Source organism: Hyla sarda, chromosome 2 (genome assembly GCF_029499605.1).
Source record: "Hyla sarda isolate aHylSar1 chromosome 2, aHylSar1.hap1, whole genome shotgun sequence".
NCBI classification, from domain to species: domain Eukaryota; kingdom Metazoa; phylum Chordata; class Amphibia; order Anura; family Hylidae; genus Hyla; species Hyla sarda.
In genome coordinates, this window is record NC_079190.1 from 60,924,959 (window position 1) to 60,949,249 (window position 24,291).

Sequence of the window (24,291 nt, forward strand, 5' to 3'; positions counted from 1 at the left end):
AAGAGTTGTCTGCCATCTTCATTTCTATGCCCCACTAGTATGGTTTCTTAATGCTGCCTATACTTCCCATAATACCTCTGACTTTGCAGAAACTGGGTAGAGTCTCATAAATCACTTGCTCTTCTATATAGAACTCAGCAAGTGCAATTATAAGTGACTTAGAACTTTTGTCCCCTAAGGCTATGTTCATATCAGCATTGTGAAGCTATGTTTCAGACAATGTTGACCATGAATCCAAACAGGTTTCATTGACTTTGATTTGAGTCAATGAAACTTGTTGGATTTAAGCGATTAAAAACATAAAACATCGCCTGCAGATATAGATTTATAAATGTTTTTTATTTATTTTTAAATCTCCACTAAAAATTGCTCAGTTGACTGTCTATTTTGACTCTGGAATATATTAGTCATAGATTCCTAATTAAAATATAAATAAAAAAACAAAAAGCCTTTTGTTGGATAAGAATAAAAAATGACCATGAACTTGAATATTCTATTTCACTTCAGACAGAAAAACTAATTCAGTGCTATGGCTGCCATCCAGATCCCTTGTTCATAGAAGGCCAGGTTTACTGCCCAAGAGCGTGCTTCTTTAGCATGTCAATGCCTGGTCATACACTGCTTGTGACTGAGAATCCCCTGGAAAGTTGAGAAAGGGAAATTTTTAAGAGTCTTGCCTACAGCTTTGGCTTGCCACCATCTGATTTTGTTTCTATAGCTGAGGGAATGCCTAAAGACTTCAAGTCAAATATCGGTTAAAAATAAGAATATGTATACAATTTAATTTTTTTTTTTTTTTACCAGCAGGGATTTGATTCTTTTATCTATGGGTTAAATTCCTCCATTGCCATAGAATAGGCATCTATTGTTGAGTCTTTTTAAAACTGGGAGAACAGTCAAATTAGTCTTGTGTAAGCCCATTCATTTCTGACGAATACAAATCTAAAGATTTGAATTATGAGATCACATATATGCTGTCTTTTTACTAAAGGTTTAATGGATTTCTTCATAGGAAAGCAACTCTTTGTGCCACCATGGCTCATTCGAAAACGAAGGGCAATGATGGGAAGATCACATATCCACCGGGAGTCAAAGAGATCTCAGACAAAATTTCAAAAGAGGAAATGGTTAGACGACTTAAGGTAGGGGTCCGGGTTGCTACCTGGGAGATCTGGGTTTTTGTGTTTTTTTATTGTATTCTAAATATACATTATTATAATGATGTTGGAAAGAATTGTCTATGTTTACTATGTTTTAAGTTATTATGCACATGGCATTTTTATTTTTCCTTAATGGGAATCTGTCATCAGCATCACCTGCACTAACCTGGTGGTACAGACAGGTAGTGCAGGTGACACTGATGACATTGCTACTTGTGCTTTGGTTCTCGCACAATCTTCCGCCGTGTCTTCCATTCTTCCATGCCGTGGGTCCCGTTGCTAGCAAACAGCAGAGATGTCAATAAGCTCCGCCAATGCTTCAAGTCTGTACAGCAACAGAAGATACGGCAGAAGATTGCGGGAGAACCACAGCATGGAACGCATGCTGTTTTGAGGTATCCTGACTTTCACTCTCAGATCTTCCACATGTTCTCAATAGGATTGAGATCAGGGGATGATGGTGCCCAAACCATCATTTTATTTCTCTGTTTTTGCACATGGCAACAAAGTACTCAATAGTGTTTTTTTTTGCATCATGGCATTGTGCATTGTCTTGCATTAAAATGATTTTATTTCAGACGGCATGATTCTTTTATATCATAGCAAAAAATTCTAAGTTAGAAACTCTGCAATCCTTGGGAAGTCATTTGACACCCTGAAGGGACCATCATGTCCCATTTTTGTGGCCCAATTCATCACTTCACCTCCTTGCTGACGTCAGTCCTTTTGGAACTAGTTAGCCATTCACTAGAAATGCAGAACTCCATCAAGACCATCCAGTGCAACACAGCACTGCAAACACTGCAAAGCTTTGTTTAGGGGTGGCTGAACAACAGGTTTACTAACAACTGTAAAGCTGTGGAGGATCCTGTATCGAGGTTTTTTTGACAATTGAAACACCAGAAGCTGTACCTGTTTGCTGCTCAACAGTGGAATTTTTACAACTGCCCTGTTAATATATATTTTTTTCTTTCTAAGCATTTTTCAGGTCGTACTGTGTATTGCCTGTGTTCTGAATCCCTAACATATATTTTCACAGTTCGATGATCTCTCTTGCTTTTGCAAGACAAGGAACTATTTAATACTTTTTTTTTTTATCTTTAGAAAGGTCTTTTGTCCTTTCCATATTGCATGTTGTGAACTGTGGATTTTCTCTGGCGGTGACTAAAATCAGTACAGTAGGCTAGTGAAACCGCAGACTAGCAGTGTCGATCACACTGATCAATGCTAATTGATTAGCATAAGCAGTCCTAATGATTGCATGTAAAAGTTCCCTGAAGGGACTTAAAAAGTGTGTTAAAGTAAATAAAATTAACCCCCATCTTAATAAAAATATATTACCTCTTTTTTCCTAACAAAACCAACATATTTGGTATCGGCCTGTGCAAGCTATTTGTTCAAGCTATTTAAAATAACATTATTAAATATCAAACTGCATAAACAAATTAATAAAATAAATATATATTTTTTTATATAGATTTGCTGATATTTGCTTATATCTTAAATCAGAAAAATATTAGCAAAAATAATCAAATACTCCCATCTACACCAAAATAAAGAAAACATGTCAGTTTCACAGTTTTGCATTAGCTGGAGGCACCCTTGTTGGGGAAACACTGGTAGTTCTTTTGTTTTAGAATTTTAAATGTGATGTGTAATGTTAAAATATGTTCTTCTGTGTTTTCCCAAACATGACATTGCAGAGCAATGTATTGATGTACGGTGGGGCAGAAAAGTATTTAGCCAGCCACTAATTGTGCAAGTTCTCCCACTTAAAAAGATGAGGCCTGTAATTTTCATCATAGGTATACCTCAACTATGAGAGACATAATGAGAAAAAAAATCCATAAAATCACTTTGTCTGATTTTTTAAGAATTTATTTGCAAATTATGGTGGAAAGTATTTGGTCACCTAAAAACAAGCAAGATGTCTGGCTTTCACAGACCTGTAACTTCTTTTGAGTCTCCTCTGTCCTCCACTCATTACCTGTATTAATGGCACCCGTTTGAACTTATCAGTATAAAAGAAACCTGTCCACAACCTCAAACAGTCACACTCCAAACTCCACTATGGCCAAGACCAAAGAGCTGTTGAAGGACACCAGAAATACAATTGTAGACCTGCACCAGGCTGGGAAGACTGTATCTGCAATAGGCAAGCAACTTGGTGTGAAGAAATCAACTGTGGGAGCAATTATTAGAAAGTGGAAGACATACAAGGCCACTGATAATCTCCCTCGATCTGATGCTCCACCCAAGATCTCACCCCGTGGTGTCAAAATGATCACAAGAATGGTGAGCAAAAAGCCCAGAACCACACGGAGGGACCTAGTGAATGACCTGCAGAGAGCGAAGACCAAAATAACAAAGGCTACCATCAGTAACGCACTACGCCGCCAGGGACTCAAATCATGCAGTGCCAGACGTATCCCCCTACTTAAGCCAGTACATGTCTGGTCCCGTCTGAAGTTTGCTAGAGAGCATTTGGATGATCCAGAAGAAGATTGGGAGAATGTCATGTAGTCGGATGAAACCAAAGTAGAACTTTTTGGTAAAAACTCAACTTGTCGTGTTTGGAGGAGAAAGAATGCTGAGTTGCATCAAAGACCATACTTACTGTGAAGCATGGGGTGAAAACATCATGCTTCGGGGCTGTTTTTCTACTAAGGGACCAGGACAACTGATCAGTGTAAAGGAAAGAATGAATAGGGCCATGTATCGTGAGATTTTGAGTGAAAACCTCCTTCCATCAGCAAGGGCATTGAAGATGAAACTTGGATGGTCTTTCAGCATGACAATGATCCAAAACACCCTGCCCGGGAAACGAAGGATTGGCTTTATAAGAAGCATTTCAAGGTCCTGGAGTTGCCTAGCCAGTCTCCAGATCTCAACCCCATGGAAAACCTTTGGAGGGAGTTGAAAGTCCATGTTGCCCTGTGACAGCCCCAAAACATCACTGCTCTAGAGGAGATCTGTATGGAGGAATGGGCCAAAATACCAGCAACATTGTGTGAAAACCTTGTGAAGACTTACAGAAAACGTTTGAACTCTGTCATTGCCAACAAAGGATATATAACAAAGTATTGAGATGAACTTTTGTTATTGACCAAATACTTATTTTCCACCATCATTTGCAAATAAGTTCTTTTAAAAATCAGACAATGTGATTTTATGGATTTTTTTTTCTCATTATGTCATAGTTGAGGTATACCTATGATGAAAATTACAGGCCTCTCATCATTTTTAAGTTGGAGAACTTGCACAATTGGTGGCTGACTAAATACTTTTTTGCCCCACTAGCTGTTGATTGTTCTATTATTGACTAGTCTCCTCTAAAGCGGTTCTCCTTTTTATAAGCCAATCCTGTTAAATTGGTGTACACAGCGCTGTAAAACATGTCTGCCATCTAAACTACGTTACTTGTCCGTCTTTGTCTGTACTGATGGCAGTAACTTAAAGTAATGTTGGTGCTCTTAATATTTTCTCTAGATGGTTGTAAAAACCTTCATGGATATGGATCAAGACTCTGAAGAGGAGAAGGAGCACTATCTAAATCTTGCTCTTCATCTAGCATCTGACTTTTTTTTAAAGCATCCAGATAAAGATGTCCGCTTGCTTGTAGCCTGTTGTCTTGCAGATATTTTTAGGATTTATGCCCCAGAAGCTCCATACACTTCTCCAGATAAACTAAAGGTAAAATCCAATCTAGAACTGCTGTTTTTCATGTGACAATATTGTTTTGTGTGCCTCTTTTCCTACTTGTGCTGAGTTCGCCAGCTGAGACTTGTCATTTTATTATGATGAGTGTTCCGCTACTGCTGTGACCATAGACTCTTGTTGCATTGTGATGACCAAAAGGCATCGGTGGGGTGGGTTAGGGGTGTAGAGGTATATTGCAGTTAAAGGGTTATTCTGTGATCTAAGCTTTTAGGATAGGGGATAAAATGTCTGATCGCAGGGGGACCTCCGCTGGGACCCCCCCTGCAACACCCAATTTGTATGCGGGGCTGCGTCTCCAGTGACGGAAACTTCTGTGTTTCCAAGACCGGAGACGTGACGTCACGCCACGCCATTTTTGTCTATGGAAGGGGGCGTGACGGCCGTTATGCCCCCTCCCATAGACATGAATGGAGGGGGTGTAACGTTACGTCACGTCTCCAGTCTGGGAAATCCAGAAGTTTCTGACACTGGAGACGCAGCCCCGCATACAATGTGGGTGCTGCAGGAAGATTGCGCGGGGTCCCAGCAGAGGGCCCCCCGCGATCAGACATTTTAACCCCTATCCTCTGGATAGGGGGATAAAAGCTTAGATCCCGAAATACCCCTTTAATTTTTTTTCCCCAGACATTTACTTATTAGTTCTCAGTAAGGATAGGCTGTTTTTAACATTTTTAGTGTTTTTCAATAATGCTAATTTTTTTTTTTCTATAGGATATATTTATGTTCATTACACGACAGCTTAAAGGTCTTGAGGATACAAAGAGTCCTCAGTTCAATAGATACTTTTATTTGCTGGAGGTAAGTGTGTCATAGGGAATGTTTTAATGAACCTTTGAACTGGTGTTTGTTGCCTAGGCCTAAACGCAGGTTGTTGTTTTTTTATTTTTTATTTATTTTTATTTTTTTTTTTTCTTCCTATTTTTAGAATATTGCATGGGTGAAATCATACAATATATGCTTTGAATTGGAGGACAGCAATGAAATTTTCACCCAGCTGTATCGGACCTTATTTTCAGTAATCAAGTAAGCGCACAAATATTACCTTTAATTATATATGTGTCATCTAAGCTCAGCGGTTTACAATGTATTATGTTTGGAGGCAAAAATTGGCACCTGTCATCTAACTGTCCACGTGCCCTGGTTGCCATTGACTGCAGCCTCTAGTGGCGGAAAATGACCAGCACCTGATATAACTGATGCCAGTCACTGAATGCGCGTTTTGGCTGCTGCTGGCAGATGTCACCACCTAATGTATTGAGTGGCCTCAGTTACTTGGTGCACATGCACCATATGTGTGTGTATTTTTTCTTTGCATTGCAATGACTTTAGAGAATTTGAGAAATGGTATCAACCATTGTGCCCTTTTTGCGCAGATAACTTTACCCCATGCTTGCCAAGTGGGCGGGCTAAAAGGGTGCTCGGACCCTCATGTGCTAGATATATTTATGTCTGCTAAATTGACCAGTGTAAACGATAGCTGAAATCTAAACCAGCTCAGAGCTTACTTAGATTGCTAAGACTATGTTCACACAGGCAATGTCTGCACCAAAAATTTGTGTGGAGATTTCCCTACAGTGGAGGCTAGGACTGCTTGGAAATGCACCGTCTCATGGATGGCAATGCGTTTCTGTGCAGAGTCTGCAGAAACAATAGAAATTTCTGATCTGATAAAGCTATCCTGATCTGTTTGACGATGTCAAAATAATCACCTACATGCCAGAATAGTATCCACTATGGCCCTAATGTGTTCTAAGTGTCTCTTTGGCACAAGCGGCCAGCGCTCTGTGCGGTGGTTGGCAAACCACCCCCTTCCAGCAGACTGCCGTGGCCCTGTTCAGGAGATCGCGGAGGGTCCCAGCGGTAGGACCCCCGTGATCTATAACTTATCCCCCATCCTTTTGGATGGGGGATATGTTATCTTTCACTATAGAAGCTTAAAGCTTTAAGCTTTCTTGAAAAATGGTCTGCATAAAAAGAGATAATAAAAAAAAAAAAAAAAATTATATAAACAAAAAATGGTGTGTGTATAATATATATGTGTATAATATATATATAATATATATATTTCAATAGATAATAGGCATACAGTTATATCTTACACCCTGTTGTGTGAACAGAGCATAAACAGGACCTTTTAAAGGGTACCTCTTATCAAATAAACTTTTGATATATTTTAGATTAATGAATGTTGAATAACTTTCCAATAGCATGTTAATGAAAAATACGCTTCTTTCTATTGTATTTTTCCCGATCAGTCCTGTCAGCAAGCATTTCTGACTCATGCTGGAGTCCTAAACACTCAGAGCTGCCAGCCTGCTTTGTTCACAGCCAAACAGGCTGTGAACAAAGCAGGCTGGCAGCTCTGAGTGTTCTCCTTTGTGAACAAAGCAGACTGGCAGCTCGTAGTGTTTAGGACTCCAGCATGAGTCTGAAATGCTTGCTGCCAGGACTGGTAGGGAGACCCCTAGTGGTCATTTCTTCAAAGTGGAAAATTAAATAGAAAGAAGCATATTTTTTAATAACATGCAATTGTAAAGTTATTCTGCATACATTAATCTATAATATATCAAAAGTTTTTTTGATGAGAGGTACCCTTTAAGCAATAAATCTTAATCTCATTAATTCGTTTTTTTTTTCGTCTCCTTTGTTAAAGGGGTACTCCAGTGGAAAAGATTTGTATATTACTTTTATTAAAAATCTTAATCCTTCCTGTACTTATCAATTGCTGTATGCTCCAGAGGAAGTTCTTATCTTTTTAAATTTTTCTGACCACAGTGCTCTCTGCTGACACCTCTGTCCATGTCAGGAACTGTCCAGAGCAGGAGAGGTTTGCTATGGGATTTACTCCTGCTCTGGACAGTTCCTGACATGGACAGAGGTGTTAACAGCGAGCACTGTGGTCAGACAGAAAATAAATTTAAAAAGAAAAGCATTTCCTCTGGAGCATACAGCAGCTGATAAGTACTGGAAGGATTAAGATTTATAATAGAAGTAATTTACATATCTGTTTAATTTTTTTTGGCATCAGTTGAATTGAAGAAAGATATTTTTTTTTTCCTCCCAAGTACCTCATTTACATACTACGCCCTCTGCAAGAACTGTGTAAAAATGTTTAATGCTCCTGCTCTGCATGCCTAGTTTGTTACATTGGGTACACCAAATCTTCCCAATCAATTGTATAGAAGGTTCCTATGCCAAAGCTACCCAAAAACACTACATAAACCGCAATGATGAATTGCATGGAAAAACTTTACCTCAGATGCTTAATAGTTATTAATGGTTTAGAGACACAATTTAAATCTTATGCTAAACACATGGTGGAGATGTATCAAAACCTATGCAGAGGAAAAGCTGACCGGTTGCCCATAGCAACCAATCAGATTTCTTCTTTAATTTTTTAAAGAGGCCTGTGAAAAATGAAAGAAGCGATCTGATTGGTTGCTCTAGGCAACTGGTAAGCTTTTCATCTGCTCATGTTTTGATAAATCTCCCCTCATGATTTTTCAAAATCATATTTTATAAACTTCTAATTTTTGACCATTTCAGCAATGGCCACAACCAGAAAGTTCATATGCATATGGTGGATTTAATGAGCTCAATCGTTTGTGAAGGGGACACAGTTTCTCAGGAATTACTGGATACAGTACTGGTAAATCTGGTTCCTGCACACAAGGTACTTTTTATTATAATATTAAAAAATTACTTAAAAGGGACTCTTCTGTCCCATGATTCTTCTGCATGTTAAAGGTGTTTTTGACCCTATAAAATTTGAGGACCTTTCCTCCGGTTAGGCCATTAGTTTTAACATGATGAGGGTCTATTTCTTGGCACTGATGCTAATCCGCTGCTTCTAATAGTGGCAGGTCAAGGGAATGCAGCATTATCCTGTTCGTGTGAATATGGAGATGAGCAGGTGTGTCCTGCATTAACTCTTTGGTTGCAGAAATAAGTGTCATCATCCAAAAGTTAAACATAATAATAAAGTTAAAACCTTAGTAAATGCCCCACCCCCAACCCCGGGGTTGGGTTGGGGGGGATTAATAGTTGGTTAAATGGATTTATGAGGGTGTGCAAATTTTTAACTCCTTTTGTCCATACGATTTGTTAATTAATGTATGGTTTGTAAACCCAATAAAGCATATAAAAAAAAAAACTAAAAAAAACCTTAGTAAATACACTGCTCAAAAAGGAAGAAATCAGTGTATGGGCTGGTATGAGGGCTAATTTTGTATTTGTATTTGTATTGATCGGACTTCTTGATCGCTTTTTATTTTTTTTATTTTTATTTTTTTTCATGAAATAAAGTGTCCAAAAATACGCTATTTTGGACTTTGGAATTTTTTTTGCATGTACGCCATTGACCGTGCAGTTTAATTGTTTTTTTTTATAATTCAGACATTTACGCCTGCGGTCGATACCACATATGTTTATATTTATTTTTATTCACATGTTTAACCCCTTAACGACGCAGGACGTATATTTACGTCCTGCGCCGCGATCCCGCATCATATCGCGTCGGTCCCGGCGCTAATCAACGTCCGGGACCCGCGGCTAATACCACACATCGCCAATTGCGGCGATGTGTGGTATTAACCCTTTAGAAGCGGCGGTCAAAGCTGACCGCCGCTTCTAAAGTGAAACTGAAAGTATCCCGGCTGCTCAGTCGGGCTGTTCGGTACCGCCGCGGTGAAATCGCGGCGTCCCGAACAGCTGATCGGACACCGGGAGGGCTCTTACCTGCCTCCTCGGTGTCCGATCGACGAATGACTGCTCCGTGCCTGAGATCCAGGCAGGAGCAGTCAAGCGGCGATGATGCTGATCACAGGCGTGTTAATACACGCCTGTGATCAGGATATGAGATCAGTGTGTGCAGTTTTATAGGTCCCTATGGGACCTATAACACTGCAAAAAAAAAAGTTAAAAAAAGTGTTCATAAAGGTCATTGAACCCCTTCCCTAATAAAAGTTTGAATCACCCCCCTTTTCCCATAAAAAAAAATAAAACCGTGCAAAAAAATAAATAAATAAACATATGTGGTATCGCCGCGTGCGTAAATGTCCGAACTATAAAAATATATCATTAATTAATCCGTACGGTCAATGGCGTACGCGCAAAAAAATTTTAAAGTCCAAAAAGCGTATTTTGGTCACTTTTTATAACATTAAAAAGTGATCAAAAAGTCTGATCAAAACTAAAATCATACCGATAAAAACTTCAGATCACAGCGCAAAAAATGAGTCATCATACCGCCCCGTACGTGGAAAAATAAAAAAGTTATAGGGGTCAGAAGATGACATTTTTAAACGTATAAATTTTCCTGCATGTAGTTATGATTTTTTCCAGAAGTGCGACAAAATCAAACCTATATAAGTAGGGTATCATTTTAACCGCAAGGACCTACAGAATAATAAGGTGTAATTTTTACCGAAATATGCATTGCGTAGAAATGGAAGCCCCCAAAAGTTACAAAATGGCGTTTTTTTTTTCGATTTTGTTGCACAATGATTTTTTTTTTCCGTTTCGCCGTGCATTTTTGGGTAAAATGACTAATGTCACTGCAAAGTAGAATTGGCGACGCAAAAAATAAGCCATAATATGGATTTTTAGGTGGAAAATTGAAAGGGTTATGATTTCTAAAAGGTAAGGAGGAAAAAACGAAAGTGCAAAAACGGAAAAACCCTGAGTCCTTAAGGGGTTAAATAATCACTATCTTTTTTTTTTTTTTTGCAGTGTTATAGCCCCCATAAGGGGCTATAACACTGCATACACTGATTGCAGGCACTGTTCACTGCAAATACATTCCTGGCGGTCGATTGCTCAAGCCTGGATCTCAAGCTTGGAGCAATCAATCACCGATCAGACGTGCCGGAGGAAGGTGAATGACTCTTCATTCACGTCCTAGCTGATCGGGACACTGCATTTTCACTGTGGGGGTTCCGATCAGCCCTACTGAGCAGCCCGGAAGCTTTTACTTTTTGTTTTAGACCCGGCATTCAACTTTGAAAGCCGGGTCTAAAGGGTTAAAAGTGCGCGGCACCGAGATAGCTGCCGCGTGCTATTAGACCCGGGTCCCGGCTTCAGTTACATGCCGGGACCGACCCGATATGTCGGTGGCCGGCTCACGCGATAACACGGGGTCACACGGTCACAGGTGGGGGTTGTGCTTACAGCCAAACACCGTGCAGGATGTTGGGCATTTGCCAAGATTGGCAAACTCTCCACTGGCGCCCTGTGCTCTTCACATATGAAAGCAGGTTCACAGTGAGCACATGTGGCAGATGTGACAGAGTCTGGAGACGCCGTGGAGAACGTTCTGCTGTCTGACACATCCTCCAGTATTACCGGTTTGGTGGTGGGTCAGTAATGGTGTGGGGTGGCATTTCTTTAGGGGGGCCGCACAGCCCTCCATGTGTTTGCCAGAGGTAGCCTGACTGCCATTAGCTACCGAGATGAGATCCTCATAGCCCTTGTGAGACCATATGCTGGTGCGGTTGTTCCTCCTAATGCAAGACTATGCTAGACCTCATGTGGCTGAAGTGTGTCAGCAGTTCCTGCAAGAGGAAGGCATTGATGCTATAGACTGGCCTGCCCGTTCCCCAGACCTGAATCCGACTGAGCACATCTGGGACATCATGTCTCGCTCCATCCACCAACGCCACGTTGCACCACAGACTGTCCAGGAGTTGGCTGATTCTTTAGTCTAGGTCTGGGAGGATATCTGTCAAGAGACCATCCCCCACCTCATCAGGCACATGCCCAGGCATTGTATGGAGGTCATATGAGCACGTGAAGGCCACGCACACTACTGAGACTCATTTTGACTTGTTTTAAGGACATTACATCAAAGTTGGATCAGCCTGTAGTGTGGTTTTCCATTTTGATTTTGAGTGTGACTCCATGTCCAGACCTCCATGGGTTTGTAAATTTTGGTTTCCATTGATAATTTTTGTGATTTTGTTGGCAGCACATTCAACTATGTAAAGACGAAAGTATTTCATACTATTAGTTCATTCATTCAGGTCTAGAATGTGGTTATCTTGTTCCCTTTATTTTTTTTTGAGCAGTGTATGTTGGGGATATGACCCTTTTCAGTGGCCACACCCCTTTCCCCAGTGGTCACATCCCTTTTTTGGGGTTTTCTAAGTAAAATGGAGAGTTTTATTTATTATGTAAATTTTTGGGGGGTCATAAATTCTAGTGCAGACACAATCTGTGGCACAATGCGCAACTAACAGGTAGTAGGGTTTACAATCGTAAATTAGGGCCAGTGTTGCTGGTTGAATCAGGAGACTGATCATATAGCGTTGAACAGTGTGAGCAATTGAAAGATTGTATGTAATAGTCCCCTATGGGGACTTAAAAAATGTGTAATAAAAGTAAAATAAAGAAATAAAAAAAGGCCCTCTCTAATGCAAATTTTAATTCTCTTTTCTCATTGTATAAATAAAAACATAAGCCAATAAAATAAACATTAGGTGTTTGCTGTGTGCAAACTTGTCCACCCTATTAAAATATAATATTTATGATCACATACTGTGAATGGTGTAAACGTAAAAAAGTACCAAATGCCGTAATAGCTGGTTTTAGTCACTTCATGTACCAGAAAAAAAGATTTAAAAGTGATCAGAAAGTCTCATCTAAACAAAAATGGTACCAATCAAAAATCACAGCACAAAAAGTTAGCCCATACACAGAAAAATAAAAAGAGGGTCAAAATAGACCAGTTATATCTATATAAATAGTGTATTGCAATTGTATTGACCTACAGAATTAAAGATAACAACAAGGAGATTTTTGTACTCACCGTAAAATCTTTCTCGTAGTCTTCATTAGGGGACACCTAACTGATGGGTATATGCTCCTGCCACTAGGAGGCGCTGACACTAGTAAAGAAACAAGTGGACGCCTTCCTGACAGGATATACCCGCCCACCTGCAGTGAGGCAACCAGTTTTGTCACAAAGCAGTAGGAGAAGCCCGAAAGGAAATACGTCCGAAGGACCCGAGAAGGAATCCCGGAAACAACCCAAGACACGGAAAAAGAAGAAATGGGTGGGTGCGGTGTCCCCCAATGAAGACTATGAGAGAGAGATTTTACTGTGAGTACAAAAATCTCCTTTTCTCGGTCGCTGTTCATTGGGGGAAACCTAACTGATGGGACGTACCAAAGCAGTCCACTAGGGTGGGAAAAAAAAAAACACCAGCGAAAGGGACACAGTCCAAGACTGAATTTGCATGCCCGCAAGGTCTATAGCAGAGTCCCCAGGTCTGAGACATACTAGGGCCAGAACAATGAGTTCCTGGAAGATCTCCCCTCCAAGGAGAAGGACCAGAACCCGAAGGGAAAGGTCCATCCTCTGTAGAGACCCAAGGCACCTGGGTCTTATAGAGAGACAAGGAAACACAGGAAAAAGGAAACAGGTGACCGTGAGAAAAACTTCCACAAAGGGAAGGAGAGCAAAACTGAAATACCACCCCGATCAGCTGAGGATTCGGGGGCCGGCCACCACAAATGTCCAAGAACTGAACCATCACCAAGGCTCAAGGACTCGGAGAGTCGCTTGAAAAGAAGGCACACCGCAGCCTCGCAGGACAGAGCCCAAATCCAGGGGACCAACCGTGATAGATCAGAGTGGTCCGAGTAGACCTGAGCAGCCCCAAGAAACATCCCGTCAGAATGGGAATGGAGGAGGACTAGTGATAGCCCAGCTCGGACTCCCAGGGGCCGGCATAGAAAGAAGTACTCCAGAAGACTGAGGAGTCAATGCAGTACAACTGACCCAGACAAAAGGGGTAGAAGGACATACAGAGCCCTAGGCGGCTATAGCGGACAGAAAGCCACAAGCTGTCGAATGCATCTTAGCAAAAACCAAATAGTCCCTCCAGAAGGGAAAAACCAAGGGCGGTTGAGACGACAACTCAAGTAGAGACCTTTGACAAGCACCCTAGTCCCCGCATCCCAACTGAAAAGGGGGAGCGGCAAGCACGCTAGGCGCAGAAGTAGCAAGGAAAAGCAAATACTGGCCCAGGCCCGAAGGAGCCACCGTGCGATCCAAGATAGATTGGAGCCCCGTACCCCGAAGCCGAGCAAATAATACAAGACTTGTTGAGGATTAGTCCAGACAGTGAAGATGAGATGCCAGTCACCCCGGACAGAGACTCCGGACAAGAACACCCGGATTGACGGGGAGGGGCTGAGCTGACAGGCGCCCCAGCAGGCCCCATGGCAGAACAGAGGTGCTCAACCGCCACGGAACTGCAGGGACCGAAAGTCCCTGGGCACACTCACCGAGCAAAAGGAAGATGGCTTTAACCTACAAAGCGATCACAGCATATGTAGGACCCCACGACAACAGTGGCGTACCAAGACCGTGGACACGGGAAAAACGCAGACATACAAAAGACCAACAGGGAAGGAGGTACGCCCGCAGCAGACCAACAGTGCAACATAAGAAAGAGGAACAGAGCGATGCAGCTATTGCTGCGAAAAGCCCTGGAACCCACAGACAAAAAAAACCCACACCCCATCTCCTAATGGTGCCAAACACCAAGGCTGCAGACTCAGGAGGTGAAGAAGGAATGTGGAGCAGGAAAAAAGGCCGACACCGTGTGACCTATAGGAAGAAAGGGTCCTAAGAACCCACATGCACACGCTCTGCGGGACTGCACCCGTGAGACAGACATCGGACAACAGCTGCAGTGGCAGACAAATGTGGGAGGTGACCAGGTGGATTATAACACCAAGCAGACAGTCTGGCTCTGGGGCCAAGAGACCGTGGGTACGTCTGGTCCCGCACATGGAGACACACTGAGGTGGAAGATGACCCAAGGTAGCAGTCTGGCGGAGCAAGGGAACAGCCAGACCGGAGATAACCAAGCACCTACGACAAAGAAGGGCGGGGAGGCCAATAAATCCTGCCCCCAGGAGAGAGAGGGGAGCAGAGGGACTGTGGAATGCATCCCTGACATCCCGTATAGTGTCCGTGGGACACGCTGGGTCAGGTCCACGTATACCACGCACAAAAGTGGGGTACTGGAAAACTAGCCGCCAAAAACATCCGCCGTGGGGCACTCTGCAGAGGAAAACATGCAGACAACTGTCTGGCCAACTGGTGTGAGTCCTCAAGGGACAGCGAGTCGTCCTGGCGGAAACCCCACACCGTAGTGAGGTCGTAGAAGACCATCGCAGATAACACCGGAGACATGATGTGTAACAAGTGGCGCAGGAAATCAAGCAGACCACTACCTGGCTTACAGGTATATGGTCATAAAAGACGAATCATGTTATTGGCACCTCACTCAGCAGTGAAGCACCGGAACTCCAGCCTCAGATACATCAGGCGTGTGATGTGTGACAGGCGGTGCAGTCAAACATACAGACCACTTCCTGGCTCACTGGTTTGGGACCACAGCAGAGAAAGGAACACTGACGGGCGCCTCACACAATAGTGGGGAACCGAAAAGGCAGAGACACCAGGTGGTTGATGCGGGACAGGCGGTGCAGACGAGTGTCTGGCGTACTGGTATGGGTCCAAAATAGACAACGATGCATCTCATCGGCACCTCACCAGCAATTAGGTACTGGAACCCAAGCTGCAGATGCATAAGTTACATAAGCCGTCTGAAGATTGACAGACGGTGCAGCAACCATGCAGATGACTGCTTGACCAGACAAGTCATACCCTCGGCACTTCGCCGAGTATTGAGGAACCGGAGCCCCAGGTGCAGAGACATCAGCCATGTGATGTATGACAGGCGGTGTATACAACCATGCAGCCACTGTCAGGCTTACTGGCATGGAGTCAACGAAGACAATTATGCATCCCATCGGTACCTACTCGGTAGAGAGGGACTGGAACACCAGCCTCAGAACAGCAGCCGGTGGAAGTATGACAGGTGGTGTAGTCAACTATGCAGACCATCGTCTGTCTTCCGTGGATCCATGCCAGTAGGCCAACCATACATACCATCTGTACCTCGCTCAGTAGTGAGGAACCGGAACTCCAGACGCAGATGCATCAGCGGTGAATCATGTGACCGGCGATGTAGGAAACCATCCGGACTACCGCCTGGCTGACAGGGATGGTCCATAGAAGATGACGCAAGGAGCCTTAAGGTCCTTAACCCCTTAAGGACCCGGGCTTTTTCTGTTTTTTCATTTTCAGTTTTTCCTCCATAAATTTAAAAATCATAACTCTTTAAAATTTTTACCTAAAATTCTATATGATGGCTTATTTTTTTGCGTCACTAATTCTACTTTGTAATGACATTAGTCATTTTACCCAAAAATCTACGGTGAAACGGGAAAAAAATCAATGTGTGACAAAATTGATGAAAAAAACACTATTTTGTAAGTTTTGGGGGCTTCCGTTTTTACGCAGTACATTTTTCGGCAAAAATTACACCTTATCTTCTGTAGATCCATACAATTAAAATGATACCCTACTTGTATGGGTTAGATTTTTTTATCACTTCAGAAAAAAAATCATGAATACATTCAGGAAAAATTATACGTTTAAAATGGTAATCTCTTATTAGGGGAAGGGATAATTGAAAGGGTTAATGATTTTTTTTACACTTATGCAATATTATCGCTCCTGTAGGGGGCTATAACATTGCATTAACTGATCTTTTACACTGATTGATGCATCTCCATAGGAATTGATCAATCAGTGTTTTTGGCGATTGAATGCTCAAGCCTGAATCTCAGGCTTGAAGAATTCATTCGGCGATCGGACAGAGCAGGAGAAGGTAAGAAGACCTCCTCCTGTGCTACAGCTGTTCGGGATGTCGCGATTATACCGTGGCGATCCCGAACGCCTCCCTGAGCTAGCCGGGCACTTTTACTTTAGTTTTTAGCCGATCAGTGCCGCACACTATTAGCGGCGCGTCCCGGCTTCACTATGACGCAGGGCCCGCTATGATGCGGGGTCACCGTGTTACCCCGTGTTATACCGCAGAACTGGGACCCAGGATGTACCCATACGTCCTGGGTCCTGAAGAAACATGGGTCAGTTCTGCAGATACCGCACTCAGCAGTGGGGTATCAGAACTGCAGCAACAGAGACATCAGCCGTGAGGCAAGCGGCAGAGGAAAGCCATGCAGACCACTGACTGGCGCACTGGTATGGGTCCTGAAGACATATTGGGAAAGTCCTTCATATATCACACCCAGCAGTTGTGCCGGCCCACAGGTATGGGTGAATCAGTCCATCGGACACCTCGCACAGTAGAGAGGCGCCGGTGGGCCAGCCGCAGTACTTCAGCTGTTAGATGAGTGACTCTAGGAACCCAGGACCGTAGACATGAACATTGAAAATTAAACCAAATATAAGGCAATGCAAGTATTGGCCACAAGAGGGTGTCCAGACTACAACAAAATGTCTGAAAAGCTGCAGGATTATTATTATTATTATTTTTTTTTTTATAACCGTGCATCAATGACACCATTGTCCTAACTCCCCCAATCAGCGGGCAGCCTCAGGAGCAGAGGTGGCCGGAGCAGCACGCTTAGAAGCGTCTGCTAAGCTGCATAGCTCTGAGGCTAATAGAAGCAAAAGCAGCCCGGACGGGAGAAGCTCCCGCCGGGCCGCAGCTTCGGGTGGCCGGTGAAACAAAAAGCCGCCACCTCCCGAAGAGGTGGAGGGGGCGGAGCTAAACTCAGCTGGAAGGCACCGCTGGTGTCGGATAAGTGAAAGCGGCCTGGACAGGAGAAGCTCCCGCCGGGCCGCAGCTCCGGGAGGCCGGTGCCGCCTCTAGAAAGGGCGGAGGAGGCGGAGTTAAAATCCGCTGGCACCGTTGTTCCGAGTGCTAGAAGGGAGCATGGGTCGCAGAGCGCCCTTGGAGAGGAGGAGCTGTGAAACCCATCGGCTAGCGCTGGAATCAGGGGAAGAAGGGCGGAGCTATGTGCCGCCATGGTTCCCCGAACTCCCGCCAGCCGAGTGCCCCTGCCTGAACCGCACCCCTGCCTGAACCGCATAGCGGACGGAGGGGGGGGGCGGCTCCAGTCGGCAGGACGAGCCGTAAGTCAAAAAGGCAGGGAGGAGTCGACTTGTTTCTTTACTAGTGTCAGCGATTCCTAGTGGCAGGAGCATATACCCATCAGTTAGGTGTCCCCCAATGAAGTGCGACCGAGAAATGTTTTTTTTTTTTTTTTTGTTTTGTTTTGTTTTTTACCATAACACCCACTGCATAGAAACAAGTCACAAAAAGTTGCAAAATTAAATTTTTTTATGTATTTCCCCCACAAATCAATTTTTCTTCATTTTTGTTGTTGTAGATTTTATGGTAAAATGATCTGCAGCATTTATAGCTATTACAATAAAAGCAAGGAGGAAAAAAGCAAACATTAAAAACCTGCACCACTTAAAGTGCATAGAACTGGCAATGTGTTTAAAAAAAAAAAAAAAAAAAAAAAAAATACTTCAGTGCAGCTGCTTCTGTTCAGGTTGTATAAGATATAAATGTTTTTAGTGGAAAAGCCTCCTATAGATATTGTATTGTTCAGTTAATTCATAGCTAAAAACACAAACCTAAAAGAAATTACAGCGGCAACTAATATTAATCTGTCTTGGTGTATTGGTTTTGATTATTTGTGGGAGAAAGGAAAGGAAATACTTCACAATTCAACATCTGAGATTCTAAAGCTTAGGCTAGGAAGGTGCCCATGTGTAAGACTAGACACATGTCTGAAGCTGTGAGATATACTGTATACATCTGGGTTTGGTTATATTCTGGTCAAGGCCTGTTTGGCAGTCAGACCAAATAGCAATGGGTGCAATGGACATTTGACTAATCTTTTAAGTATAAAGCCATTAAATGTATTTAACATACTTCCCGAATTAAAATACCTCTTGCAGTTTATAAATGTCTGTAGACATCATGAAACTTCACAACACTTGGAAAATGCTGCAGTTTCTTTTATTCTAGCATCAGCTTAATTTTGAGACTTATTCAATTGAAATTAAAGTGACTGTGATGCCTTGTCTCCCCTAGATATTGATGATGATGCTACACCCTCTTCTTACTGTTGCTCTTTGGGGACCTCTGCTTATTGACCCCCCCCCCCCCCCCCCCATTGGTAACAATTACCAGATTCATTAAAAAAAAAGCTTTGCCAAAGCCATCAAATTGGTAGAGGTTTAAAGGGTGCCTGTCATCACTTTTATGCTGCCTAAATCGCACGTGGTAAGGGCGGTCCCAAACACTCCTTGTTTATGGGGAGAAATCCATCGAACACAGAGAGCTGGGCAGAAGTCTCCTGGGGCTGCCCCATTGACTTGTGGTTCAGACAGCATTAAAAGTGATGACTTGTTTGATTTTAACCGCTACTATCCACCATAATTCCTAGAATGAGCCGGCTGCTATGCTAGCGAAAAGGAGATTTTTTTTATTTTGTACTCGCCATAAAAATCTTTCTTGTCGCCTTCTTTGGGGGACACCTAACTGATGGGTATATGTTCTTGCCACTAGGAGGCGCTAACACTTGGAAAAAATATATACCCGCCCACCTGCAGTGAGGTAATCAGTTTTGTCACAAAGCAGTACGAGAAGCCAACAAAGGAATACGTCCGAAGGACCCTAGAAAGGAATCCCGGATAAACAACCAGAGAACCGTAAAAAATAGTCCGGGGGAAAAAAAAGAGGAAGAAATGGGTGGGTGCGGTGTCCCCCAATGAAAGCTACGAGAGATTTTATGGTGAGTGCAAAAAAATCTACTTTTCTCGGTCGCTCTTCATTGGGGGACACCTTACTGATGGGACATACCAAAGCAGTCCCCTAGGGTGGGAAAAACAACCACCAGAGAAGAGGAATCAGTCTTGAGACTGTACTCGCGTGTCCCCAAGGCCTGCGGATGAGCCTCCTAGGCGGAGACACACTAGGCCCAGAACTCGAACTCCCGGAAGATCTCCCGTCCAAGGAGATGGACCAGGATGCCAAGGGAAGGGGCCGTCCTCTGTAGAGACTCAAGACACCCGGGTCATAGAGAGAGACAAGAAACCACAGGAAACAAAAGAAAGATGGAAATCTGCGCTGGAGAGGTCCGGTGCATGAGAGCAACGACCTGAACTGCTGCAGACCCAAAAGCCCCTGTCCCAGGGGCCCGCCATGAGCACCCAGAAGGCGAGAATAGCCGTACTAGTGTAAAGTGGATAACCTGAAACCCTCCAACTCGAGAGGACATGGACCCCGAAGGACGAAAGGAGCAGCAAACACCGGATACCGGAGAGACAGACAAGTGAACTGGAGACGTAGAGTCGCCTGGAAGACGAACCCCAGAAGAGTAAGGAAAACAGATATGCAGGACAGGACCGCCCTGACTAATGGGATCACGGAGGAATCTTGGCCGGATCACTACACATGTCAAAGACCTGAACCATCACCACCTGTAGACGCCATTTTCTTATACTCACCTCAGGCATCTTCAACCAGCTTATGGCCATGCTGCATCATACCAGGCTAAGATAGCGGGGTGAGCAGGGGCAGTGGGGGACCCGGACCCAGTGTACAACCTCCAGGTGCTGGCCGTTGGCGGGAAGGGGTTAACGGTGCATTCTTTCATGTCCCCTGCCCATTAGCCGCATATAGGGGAACAGGTAGCGCCATGCTCCTGAACCCCCACCTGAAAAAAGTGGAAACAAAAGGGAGTAAAAATATGACTAAACAGCCCTTACTAGAAAACAATAAAAAAGACCCAGGCCTGGGGATCTCCAGGACCTGTGTCTTGCCTCCTTGCTGACACTAGCTAAAACTGATTACTGCACTTCCAGTGGGCGGGTATATACTGCAAGGGAGGAGCTGACTTTTTTTTCAAATGTGTCAGCACCTCCTAGTGGCAAGAGCATATATCAATCAGTTAGGTGTCCCCCAATGAAGAGCGGACGAGAAATAGCATTTGCCCTGAGCCGACATAGGCCTTTAGAGCAACTGCAACTCAGCCCAGTTAGGGCTGGGCGGTATACCGGTTCATACCGAATACCGACATTTTTGGGCTGCACGATATGAATTTTAACCAATACCGGTTTGGCCCCTCCCCCTCGAATTAATGAATCAGCCCAGCGCTGCGCTGTCCCCATGTCGGGGAACTAATCATATGTTGCCCGCGAGCGCTGTCCTGCCCCCCAATTATCAGCCTAGCGCTGTCCCCATCCCCATCCTGTTTGTTGCGGCCGCCGGTGCTGACACTCTATACCAGTGGACTTCAACCTGCGGACCTCCAGATGTTGCAAAACTACAACTCTCAGCATGCATGCTGGGAGTTGTAGTTTTGCAACATCTGGAGGTCGGCAGGTTGAAGACCACTGCTCTATACTGTGCGGTATCCCTATGCCCAGGCTACAAAAAATGAACAAAATTTCATCTTACCTCCCGTTGGTCAGGTACCGGCCTCATCTGCTTCCTAGGGAATGGAACGTCGAACAGCTGTCAGCCTATCACCGGCCGCAGCTATGTTCCGCCTCAGCCGCTTATAGGCTGAGCCCACTGTCATGTAAGAAGCCGTCCAGAGCTATCGGCAGCCGAGGCGGAACTAGCGGATGACGTGAGTATTTACCCCGATGGGGGCAGTGCTGGGCTTATAATTAATTGGGGGGGGGGGGGGGGCAGAACAGCGCAGCACTGAGCTGCTATTAAATTTTGGGGGGAGGAGTAGGAGGAGGAAATACCATGGAACCGCAGAAAGTTACAAAAATAACATAATAAACACATTTGGTGATACCGCCCAGCCCTAAGCCCAGTCACTGTAACTTTACTCAAGGGATGAGGAAGTCTGTTTGTTTTGCTTCCATCAGTCAAATGAAGGATGCTTATTCTTGTGACGGGACATCCCAAAATGTTCTACCTAATTTATCTGTCTCTAACAATACATTTGTGGATACAAAGAAGTGACACATATATCTTTTTGAATGTTATTTATGATGTAATTAGAAAATCTTAATAAAAATCTTTTTTACAAGGATTAGTAAAACATGGCTACTTTATAACTAAAACAGCACCACACCTGTCCTCAGGTTGTGTGGGTGGTATTACAGGTCTGCTCCATTCACTTCAATGGAACTGCAATACTACACAAAATGGAGGACAAGAGTGGAGTTGTTTCTAGAAGAAAGCGGCTTTTTTTTGTATTGGATAACTCCTTTAAGTTGGCATACCCCTTAAGTTTTCCCCATCAGTTTTATATTGCTCCTGTAAGATTTTTTGCTAATTTTTATTTCTTTTTATTTCCTTTTCAGAATTTAAACAAACAAGCATATGACCTGGCTAAAGCTCTGCTGAAGAGAACTGCCCAAGCTATAGAACCATACATTACAAATGTAAGATTGGATGAATCCCAAACTTATCCAAAGAATAGTGGCTAAATGTTAATGGACAGACAACTCTGGGGATTCAATCTCCAGGAGCTCCACTGCTCCTGAAAATGAAGGGTTTCATTCCTAATTTTGTGCTGTGCCCTGGTCACCCAGATGTACAGGAACCTTTTTAGGTCAACCCAGCTCGCTTAAAGGAGATGTCAAATGGGCAATTTTTTATTTTATTTTTTAATCCTATACGGGCTGCCTACATATAAAACAGTACACAGGACTCTCTTTCCTCCCCTTACGGTGTTCTGGTATTTTGCTCTGCTCCTAATCCAGCACCTTCTTCCTACGCTGGTCAGCAAGTCACCTGCCTCAGCCAGCGATTTGCTGACCAGCATAATCAAGTAGACAGTGGCATGGCAGGAGCAGAGCAAGATACATGCCACCGCTTCCTTGGTGTTCCTGTAAGTTTTGTGTATTGGCATGGTAAGTCTTGTGTATACAAAAGAAAAACCTTTTCCCCATCAGATATCGCCTTTTAAATTGGGCCCTGCTTTAGTTCCTTGCACAGTGAATGATTGAAGTGCTGCTGTGCAGGTAAAAAACAATCCACGTTACTAAATTAGTGTAAACAATAAGATAAAAAATGTCAGAGTTTGTAACCATGATGGTTAATTCACGCAAGGTTTTTTCTTCCTTTTTTTTTCCCCCCTGCTGGAAAACCTGGGGAATGCAACCTGAAATTTACGGCTAGTACTTACTGTGCTGCTTTGCAGACATAATTTTAATTTAACCATTAAGTTTTTTTGTTTTTATGTCCTTATCAATGTCTGATTCTAAGAATATCTGTATGACATGTTTATCATAAATACTTTGGATCATACCTTTTTAAATGATTTTGGTTTTTAAATATTCAAATATTTTGTGCACGTATCTTTGTTCCCGTGGTTCAAAGTATTAAAATAACTTTTGTGAAGACTAATCCTGCTGGAACTAGGGCGAAACAAGGTCTACATTAGAGCTGTATACACATATATATATATATATATAATTATATATATATATATATATACACATATATATATATATATATATATATATATATATATATATATATATATATATATATAATTATTATAATTTTTTTTTCTTTGGGGTCAGAGAATATGTTATTGAAAAATTAAAAGGTATCATTATAGTAGATTATGACTATTATAGGGCGAGGAGGAAAAAACGAGAGTGTAAAAGTGAAAATTGGCCCGGACAGGTGGATCGTCATGAGGACAAGTAGATTTAGCTCCGTTTTTAGTCCCGTGGACAAGTAGTTTTTTATTACATTTTGGAAATTTAAATAAAAAACTACTTGTCCAAGGGACTAAAGCAGAACATAATCTAATTGTCCCTCAAGAAAATCCACTTGTCCTGGTAGATAAAATAAATTCAACCAAAATATTACGATTCACCCCACTAGACCACCAGGGATGGATATAAGATCCGTTTAGACACTGCTGTCAACTTTGACAGCAGTGATCTAATGGTTTAATAGCGGCCACGGGAGAGCTGTAGCTAGCTCCTTTTACACCCGAGGCAAGCCCAGAACAGTCTAGATATAACTTTTTGATCACCTTATAAAAAATTGTAACCAAATATGAACAATTCTGGACAATTTTTTTTACATTTACACCGTTCACCGTACGGTTTAACTAACATTATATTTTAATAGCCTGGACATTTCCACATGCAGCAATACCACTTGTGTTTATTTTTGCACATTATTTTTATTTAAAGAAAATGTTAAACTTTTATTAGGCAAGTGGCTTATTCAGATATATACGCACTTTTTAAAATATTTGAATCACTATTTTTCAGTCTTCATAGGGACTTATATATGGAGTCTTTTGATTGGAAAACACTGAACAATGCTGTATTACTGGGAGGGGGGGGGGGGTTGGGGGTTCTGCTTCTCCTTCTCCAGTTTATGTGTTGCATTTTATTTACTCTTAATTTGTGTCAGAAAATGCTGGAAGTTGCGTTTAGTTACTAGATAACTAAAACTCCAAGCATGCCCTGATACAGCCTATGGTCGTGTAGGTGCTGCAGCATGTTGCACTGTAT

General features: G+C 42.9%; 1 protein-coding gene across 4 annotated transcripts in view; it reads left to right on the forward strand.

The window, feature by feature from the left end:
• PDS5B (PDS5 cohesin associated factor B) overlaps positions 1-24,291 on the forward strand; it is a 136,864-nt gene that overhangs the window by 28,957 nt on the left and 83,616 nt on the right. For all 4 annotated transcript variants that reach the window (XM_056561895.1, XM_056561894.1, XM_056561893.1 and 1 more), the window contains exons 2-7: positions 1,013-1,142; positions 4,650-4,853; positions 5,592-5,678; positions 5,806-5,903; positions 8,427-8,553; positions 22,111-22,191. In XM_056561895.1, the coding sequence (XP_056417870.1) occupies positions 1,035-1,142; positions 4,650-4,853; positions 5,592-5,678; positions 5,806-5,903; positions 8,427-8,553; positions 22,111-22,191 (705 nt within the window). In that variant the 5' untranslated portion in view covers positions 1,013-1,034. The remainder of the gene's footprint in view (positions 1-1,012; positions 1,143-4,649; positions 4,854-5,591; positions 5,679-5,805; positions 5,904-8,426; positions 8,554-22,110; positions 22,192-24,291) is intronic.